Genomic DNA, 9,445 nt, shown 5'->3' with positions numbered 1-9,445 from the left:
CTAGTAGTCACATGTTTTTAATTATGAGAACTGGTTGGTTTTTTTTCTAAAAACAAATTAATGCACTTTTCAGACTTTAAAAAATAAAATGAAAACAACACTTTACAATCTTTCATTGTTGTGTCAGTCTATCACATAAGATCCCAACAGAGTACATGAAAAAAGTTTTTGTAACTCAGTTCAACCTGTAACAATGTATTGCAACTCACGGAGGCATCGATTGTTGGTGAAAAACTCCGAAAATTTATCACAGTCTTGCTTGCTGTTCCCACTGCTGCTGCAGTCGCACCATGGCGACAGGCTAATGCCCGAAGACCGCACATAATTGGGTGTCATCACCGTACCTGCAGCATTCAAGAGAATAGGACCCCTGTTAATTGTTGCTACTCTGGTTTAAACCCATTAGGTCACTTGTGGTTTAGCAGGATTTCTTTTTTTTTTTGGCTATTAAAATGTTCAGGTCAGCCAGTGAGTGTAGGCTTACAGTAATATGTGCTATAAGGAACTTTTTCTCCATTTACAACTTATATGGAACATGCAAAGTGTAAATAAATTCTACAACTCCTAAATAAGCTGTATGATGAAGAAAATTATAATATCTGCATCTTTGAAGGACATTTAAGGTTGAATAGGTTTGATTTTTGCTACTATAAGCAGATTCTGTAGTGTAGTGTTGGGAACTTGTGAGGTAGGAGCATAAGAGGGAATACACAGTGCAAAGCCTGGTATCTGTGGCATAGCTTAAAATATTGAGACTGCAACTGGCCTTCTTTGCAATGTGTTCAAATCTCATTTCAAAAACTCTGTTGGATGTCATTTTCCTTCCTGCATAATGAAACCCCCCGATGGAAGGAAGACTGGAACACAATCTTTTATTGCACAATGAGCTGGAGTGAAATGTTCACGATGCAGTTTTGCTGTAATATAAGATGTTTGCCTTCATGGCCGATCAGCCAGATTAACCTTTGCTCTGCAGAATACACAGGGGCTAAATTGAATAGCTTCCCAAGGAATTTCATATGCATGTATAAGAGAATAAGTGAGCAATTTAACAAAAGGCATTTAAAGGAAATATATCATGTAACTAATGTTTAGTTAGCAAAATTTTGGGTGTTTTCAACTTCTGCAAAACCTGAAGTATAAAATATAAATTATCTCAGTTTTTGCCAACACTTGTAAAAGATGTGTACAATGCAGGCAAAACCTGTCCAAGCCACTCTTCAAAACATGTAAAATAAAAAAAACATGCCATTTGTGTGAGATATATGAGTGTTGACTTTTACAGGTCAGGAAATGGGTAAGATAAATCTGCTGAGCAAAACTTGCTTATTTAGTTAGAGAATTACATAGAAAAAATCACTGAAATGTTAACAAACAATGATGCATGAAGACACCAGGATATTTTGCTGTTGCCCCTGAGGAGAGTAAAAAAGGAGAATCTCCAGGGGTGCTTTAAAGCGACAGTAAATATTTCAATGCCGGTTAGAAAACAACTTATCTTTTTTAGCATCACTGACATAACGTGTGATTAATTCTGATGGTACCTTGACTAGAAATTGGGCGCTTAAGTCAGATAATACTAAAATGGAGCTTTTTTGTGTCAACTCCAGGTGGGTCTAATATGAGGCAAATGAAGTGTTCAAGAAAGTAGTTTCTGGCTATTTCAAAATTTGATGGATAATCATGGAAATTTCTTAAAGTACTCAGAACAAGAGGGTGAGCTAAAGAGAAGAGAAAAATAGCTAAGACTCAGAAATTGACAGCAGAGGCAGTCGTTGTGGTATATGTATAATTTCCTAGGAAAAATATTTTTTTGAACAAAGGTTTTATTTTTTGCTATGATTTGCACCAAAATCACATCTTATTCCATAATGCTTTATATGTGAGATTAGGATCCTCCAAGAAAAAAGGTTGCACATCTTTTGAACAACAGGTTCTTTCGACATTTATAATGTTATCTAAGACTACAGGTATTTAATGGAAAATAACGAGTTCTGTTTTTTTATTACTTACCAATAAGGCCTGAATAAGAGAGCAGGCAGTCGGCGTAGTTTTCTCGTAGACAGCCAGATATGGAACGAACTTCAGGTTGACAGTTGCTGAGGAAGTCTGCCAGCCTTGATCTATCAGCAGTGGAGATACATGACATGTGATTTCTTTTGATGGATCCTTCCTGTGCAAAGCACCGTGTGCGTCGCAGTTGGAAAATCGCTTTAAAATAAAAATCTGCTCCCGGAACAGTTCTTTAGTGCAAATCTCTCTCCCTTAGAAAAATGCTCAGATTCACATCATGCATATACTGAGGAAAATATCTGCCCTTATTTGAGAATATCTTGGAACATACAGGAAACAGTGATACAGTGATTATTTTTTCTATTTTAAAACTAATTAGTTGGATGTCCTGAATATCTTAATAAGTTGTGTATACTGTGTTCATTTGGGATGATTAATAAAAGTGGCATTTAAAAAGCTTTCAAAACTTTATGTGCAATTTTACAGATATATGTATAAATGTTAATGAAGTTTTTAAACAACTAAAATTCTCAGAGTAATACACTAATTGTGATTTTCACCATGCTGCAGCTAATCCTGAGAGGAGCTGCAATGTCCGATGGACAGGGTCGGTTATAACGTTTGATTTTTTTGTTGTTTTGTTTTGTTATATCAATAACGTAAAGAATCTATCCCATATAGGACCAATCATATTTAAATTGTATGGGCAATTAGCAGACAAATGTAAGTTTAATATATAAATAAATGGTTGGTGTAGGTAATATAGTCTCTGAGTAATTAAGAAAAAAAGGAAAACAAAAAAGTCTAACCTCCCCAAGTCTACCCTATAGTGGAATCTGCTTTATGAATTCAACATTTGCTCAACAGAGAAGATTGCAATGTTTAGCAGATTTTCCCATGAGTTTTTACGACAACTTATATAGTTAAAGTTAACATTCTGTTAAAGTCTTTCTCTGAATATATATTCACAAAGAAAACCAAACTAGGTTATATCTCTACCCTGGTGCTGCCAGTACCAACAATGGATCTTTTTATTTTAGATTGCACTAGTGCAGACATAGCTTTTTTTCTTCTTTTTTTTTTGCAGGTTTCTATGTTTAAAATGAAAATAGCTAGTGGCACTCAATTTATTGTTATTTTTTAAAACGGAAAAATCTAAACCTTTCCCCATCTGGATGATGATTGAGAAATCAAATGGCAGATAATTTAGTGAAATTTTCAAGGAAAACAATGTGATATCCCCTGTTAAGCCTTGCTATTTAATGTTTTTGTATTAAAAAAATAGAGGAAAAAAACCTCTAGTAAAGCTTTGTTTGTGAAGCTGTTTGTTTGTGAAATACTATTCATGACTAGTATTGAAAGCAAAATGGCAAGAAGAAAACACACATTTAAAACATTAATAAAATGAAATACAAAGAAAAACATTATTTAGTTGTCAAATCAAACAAGTGTTCAGAAAAAAGAAAACAAATTAAATTTCCTTTTTTCTGTTTTATATAAGTGGAAACTTATTAATTCACCTGGCAGAATTTGGTTTAAAGTTAATCTCTAAAGTTAATCTCTAAGTTTGACCAATTTGTTTATTTTCTGACTATGCCTATTTGTTTGGCTAAAGTTCTGATTTGAAGCTGATGAAAGATCAGATTCAACTTCAGAGACTTTGAACTCATTAGAAAAGATCCATTTTCATAACACCAGTTAAAACATACAGAATGCTTTTAAGTAACCAAAAATAGTTTTTTAATTGGTATAATACCACTGAAAATAATTAAAATGGCGTTTAGGAAAAAAATCAATTATCTGTGATTAACACATTTTCTCTTCTGAATTAATGTTCACTTTATATTGTTATTGGTTTTTAGGATATGCAGGTCTCGTTTACTATCCGACACAACTTTTGGGTTTTGAAAAGGACAACTGATTTCAAAATAAAATATTTTGGGCCAACTGTATACAGGTGAGGAAAGTTTGAGTTCAGATTTCTAAATATACTTTCAGTTCAAAAGACCCTCTGTAAGGTAAAAAGGTTTATATGTAGATTTAAAAGAACACAATAGAAAAAAAAGCAGGAATTCCTGAAGTTCTAATTTGCTCCTTTGTCCTGTACGGTTCTTCTGTTATTTAGTTACTAAATCTCATCACAGACGTCAAACTGAGAGTACAGGAAATCTTATTATGCTATCAGCACCTGCAGTTGCATGAAATATGACATGCTATAAGTTATGTTATTGAACTTAATGAGCTACACGTGTTAACCTGCCAATAATTTAGCAGAACCTTGTAGCTTTTAGGGATTTACAACAGTTCAAATAAAGCCCTAGAATTAGTAATGTAACCAGTTTGTTAGTGTTGGATGTCCTGGTCTGCTCCCAATCCAGATAGCAAAAACATTCCTTGGTCTGATGAGTCTAGATTTTTGAAGATGATGTTTAAAGGCGAGGGTGAAAATTTTATTTAAGAACATAAAAACATCCTGGTTTGTTCTACTGGTCTAGACTGGTGGTGATGGGATACCTGGTATGGGGGATATTTTCTGGACGCACTTTAAGAAGAGAATAACCATCACCTTAAAGCCACAGCCTACATGCATCAAGTCCTTCACTTTATAACCACAGTTCACCCATTCACACAATGCTCTCTTTTCTTAAAGACTGTTTCCTTAAACATGGGTCCACTGCACTTGACTTTCACAGTCACTATTTCACATCTCCAACAGAGAAGCTTTGCACAGTGGAATTAATGCCATGAATGTTTAACTGACAGAACTGCATTAAGCATTAGTTCCTAGCTTTTAATATACTTTAACATTTCCAGGATGTTTTCATCTGCAAATGTTGAACCGATGCCAAGGAGACTAAAGGCATTTTGAAAGGTCAAAGGAGCCACAACCAGCAAGGCGTATGTGATTTAGGAAATGGAGAAGATTCTGTCATAATGTGGAACTGTTTTGGACGGCCGTTCTACCTGCAGATGTAGTTGGTCTTGCATGCGTTCTGCAGAGAAAGACAGTTGGGCTTGTCCTTATCCTCATAAGAGCAGATCGGTACAATAGTTTGTCTTCTGCGTTCAGCACATGCCGTCTGATCTCCCGTTGGGCAGGAGCAAAACAGCATCCCATAGCTGTATTTAGTTGGAACCTTCATTTTTGGACAAACGAAAAGATAAAAGCCTTAATATTAATAAGTCGTTTTTAGTGATGAATTACAGCAGTTTCATTATTTTCTCAGCTGAGACATTTATAAAGACATTGCAATAAAAGTGAACACAATACAAAATCCTGATAAAAGCCTTTTTCTTTTTAAATTTTCTTAAATATTAGGTTGAGCCTCAAACATTAGAGAGCAAGATAATGAAAGTGCTTAAGTGCTTAATTACCTTGTCAAAGAACTGTCTTAGAGCCTTGTGGCACTTGCGCTTGTTGCAGACCTCCGAAGCAGACACCCTGCTTGTGCAGGGGTTGATGTAAGCAGAGCGATATTTCTTACATGTGTCGTTCAGGTTACAGGCTTTGGCAGCACTCAGACAGTTGTTCTCCTTTGTGGATGCAGGCTCAGCTGAAACAGAAACAAGAAAATTGTTTTGAACAGAAGATTTCAAGCTGTCTTTTAGCATGCCGAGTGACTAACCACAAAGAAAAGACGTTAGACATCATAACCACTTTTATCTTTTATTAGTCATTCCATCTTAATGACTTTATTTTACTACCGTGCAAAATTATTTATTTCTTTATTACACTCCCACTGCAAAATTATATGTTTTATTGTGATTTTATGTGACCAACGTAAAGTAGTGCATAATATTGAAACGGAAGAAAAACAAAGACATAATTTTTAGCACTGTTCCCTTGCAGAAAGAGGGTCCTGGGGTCTTTTTGCATTGAGTCTTCACGTTATTCATGTGTTGGTTCAAGGTACAAAACTCTAACAGTCCAACATTTTGCATGTTAGGCTATTTAGTCTCCTGCAATGTAAGCATATTCATGTATGGAGACATAATCTTAATCTTGCCCTAGGTCGAATAACTGTAAATGTCATTAGAGTGGAAGCAATTGGCTCTAGAATTTATGTAACTACTATTAATTAAGGAGGTAAGTGAGAAACGCTGCAACTGAAACAAGAAAATTTAAATTTAGAATAAGAAAAACTAATTACGTTGTCTTATTTCAAGTGCATATTATCTAATTATCATATCTTAAGAGTAAAAATGCTAATTCCATTGGCAAATTATCTTATCTACCTGCTTTATTTAAGGGTAAATACACTTAATTAAAAACCTTTTTACTTATTTCTAGATCGCTTTTGCAATGTAGACTGGTCAGACTGAACCTTCTGGGCTACACAGAAATACATACAAAAACCTGTGTGTCACAAAATACAGCATCATTACTCTACACATACCATACAGGGAAACATGGTGGTGGGCTCATCATGCTGTTGGGTTTCAATTCTTTTCATGGGGATGAAAGGTAATCCAAATTCAATATATATATATATATATATATATATATATATATATATATATATATATATATATATATATATATATATTGTAATTACACTAATCTCAAAATGTATTCAAATTGCCTCATTTATTGTTGACTTAACTAAAACAACACATCAGGTTAAAGGTTGACTTAATTTTATCTGGATAATTAAACCAAAATTAATTTTGAGCTTTTACAATTTTACTTTTTAAAATTGACATAACTTCACCTATTTTCAAAAATACAAACTGGTTCAAAAGGACTTTAAATCCAATTAAGGTTAACATTTTGACCACATGACAGATTTCAATACATTGAAAGTAAAGTACATACAGCCTATAGATTATTATGGGACTTCAACCACAGTTTTTGTAGACATCAATGAGCTTGTGGCATAAATCTGAGCATTCAACTCAAATTCTTGAAATAGTATTACTTCTAGTCTGCCATCTTTCAGTTGTGTGAGCTTTGTGGATTTTGGGGTTTAAATGAACGAAAATGTAAGAAAACTAAAAAACAGCACTAATGCAAAGCCAGCTGTCAGGATGAATTTGGAGGGACTGTGTTTTTGGGAAGAATTGCATATGATAGATTTAATTTAAGTTGAGGACAACTACTTTATAACCAAAATGTGTCATGGTTATGCCTTTTGTGAACTTCTTTTTGAATTTCTTTTTGAGTTTTCAGTTATTTATGTCATTCTGTTTTGTTAGTGATTGGTTTATTTTTCATTTTGAGTTATATTTAGGCTGTGTTGCATTTTTTGAGTTACTCTTTGTTGTCCTCTTGTGCCAGTCTCCTTTCCCCCTGCTCCCTTCTAGTTCCTTCTATCCACACCTGCTTCATACCAGCTGATTAGCCCAGTCTTTGTTCTGTCCCCCATAAATACATTTCCCATGCAGTTTCTCTTCATTGATTTGCTCCTCATGTTTGTTTTTCCCTGGTGTCTCATGGGTTTGGTTTCCTTTTCTTTGGATTTCTTTCAAGTGTTCCTGGTTGTGTTTTCTTCTACTTTTCATTAAAGAGTTCTGCTAGAACTCATCTCTGCCTCCCACTACTCTGTGTTTGGTTTTGCAACAACAGCCACCAACCCTGACAAAATGTTAAACTTTAGCGAAGCTCCTCTGCTGCATTGCATGCAACTTGGTGTCAGTGATCCCAAACATGACAGCTTTTGGAATGGAAAATTACAAACTTACAGTAAGTTATTGGTTTTAAAGCTTTTCTCAAGCATTTCTGTAAGAGAGAAATAAGAAAAAATCCACAAAGCCAGTTTCAAAATCCCCTCTCATCTCTCCATGTATCTCTCCATTAAAGCATGATATTTAAACATTTTGAGCCATCTAATTGGTGTTATTTAAGTATTACAAACTCATATGGTTATGGAAATAGAGTTACTCACATTTGCTTCTGTTTGGGCATGTCTTTATTTTCCTCTCATAAAAAAGCACTATGCGGTAAACATAATGTCTCCTGCTTCCTATTATTTCTCATTTGTTGTAGTTAAAACCATTTCTGCTCCACTGACTCCTACACAGTAGAACAAACTCTATCCTTGGTCTCAACATGGAAGAATGAGCTCTATAATTTAGCGTTTTGAGGTGGAATTAAAGCGCACTGAACTATTGGATGCACTGCAGGATGAGCTATGATTAAATCTGAATACAGTCTTGAGCCTTTGGTTAATCATACATTACAGAACCCATTACTTATATATGCCAAGTGCTCAGAGATCTGGGCTGTTATCATTGAGTTCTTGTTTGCATCTCTTGGGGCATAGGTGTGACAGCTTCACTCCTGTTTAGGTGACCCTGGGGCAAAATGCACTTCTGTTGAATTAAAGACAAACTTGTTAAAGGTATTACAGAAACAGTTGTCTCTACATGTATACACACCATAAAGGCTGACAGAAGAGACAGCGGAGTCAAGGCTGTAGGTCACTGAGTGAGTTTGTGTGAAAGCTACCAGAGGCAGAGAGGGAAAAAATATATCTGGGGCATATTTGCATTTAGAAAGTTCATCTTAATGTCAAGTGCCTCACATGAGAATTCATATTTTCTGAACTTTTTTTTACATTTTGCCAAGGTCCATGGTTTTGCACTTATTTTGGAACAGGTCACAGACCCAGACATCTGGAAATAGTGAAAAAGCAAGTAAACACAACACTTTATTCTTAAAAAATGTTAAAACTATTGTTTTTTTCACTTCTCAATTCTGTACTACCTTGAGTTTGTCCCTAACATAAATGTCTTTATTTTTGTAATTTTTGTAATGTCATGCTTTACTTTTACTGTCTAATGACAGTATTTGCATTAGGATATATTATATTGTGTTTGCTGGAGTAAAATACTGATTTGGAGATTGATGTAAGTTCTGCTATTTTGAATAAGTAACTGTGCATAAGGGTAATACTTTATCAGCAAACATCCGGTCATTTTTTTTTTTTCCAGTAATATTTCTGGCTCTGTGATTCTGTGTAAAAATGTATTGGAGGAATTTCAATCACATGCAACAAATGAGAAGTCTAATATGGGAAACCCTACAACACACAGTGATGGTGAATGTAAAGTGTCAAAAAAAAAAAAAATCAACAATAAAAAACAGGTTTTTGCAACCATTCTCAGGTTGCAGCCCTCCAGCAAGGCCACCACAGCAGACAAAACAGTAATCTGACTCTATAGGTAGCTTTCAATAGACTGAAACAAGAGATGTTTCAAATGATGTCAGTCAGGAAGGTTTAAACACGTTGATTATGATATGGGGTGGGGGTAAAATTGCACCCAGAAATACAATAAGGGCAATATGATAAAAAAAAAGTTTTCAAATACACAGTTTTGTACTTCACCCTGCACTCAACCTACAAAGAGAAAAGCTGCAATTAGAAAATATTCAATTTATTTATACATGTAACGAAATCATATTCTTCAAAATATTTCTAAGGAAAAAAAG

The 9,445-nt window shown here is 34.6% G+C and overlaps 1 protein-coding gene across 2 annotated transcripts in view; it reads right to left on the bottom strand.

Annotated features, from left to right (window-relative positions):
- Nucleotides 1-9,445, bottom strand: part of LOC107098974 (GDNF family receptor alpha-1-like) — a 37,524-nt gene that overhangs the window by 11,064 nt on the left and 17,015 nt on the right. For both annotated transcript variants that reach the window (XM_015396889.1, XM_015396890.1), the window contains 4 exons: nucleotides 5,389-5,567; nucleotides 4,978-5,150; nucleotides 2,014-2,123; nucleotides 210-344 (listed from right to left, as the gene is read on the bottom strand). In XM_015396889.1, coding sequence (XP_015252375.1) covers nucleotides 210-344; nucleotides 2,014-2,123; nucleotides 4,978-5,150; nucleotides 5,389-5,567 — 597 coding nt within the window. The remainder of the gene's footprint in view (nucleotides 1-209; nucleotides 345-2,013; nucleotides 2,124-4,977; nucleotides 5,151-5,388; nucleotides 5,568-9,445) is intronic.

This window comes from Cyprinodon variegatus, unplaced genomic scaffold, assembly GCF_000732505.1.
Source record: "Cyprinodon variegatus isolate N-32 unplaced genomic scaffold, C_variegatus-1.0 Scaffold828, whole genome shotgun sequence".
Lineage (NCBI taxonomy): Eukaryota > Metazoa > Chordata > Actinopteri > Cyprinodontiformes > Cyprinodontidae > Cyprinodon > Cyprinodon variegatus.
Note: the sequence above shows the minus strand (reverse complement) of the source record. Positions and strands in the feature narration are given on the sequence as shown.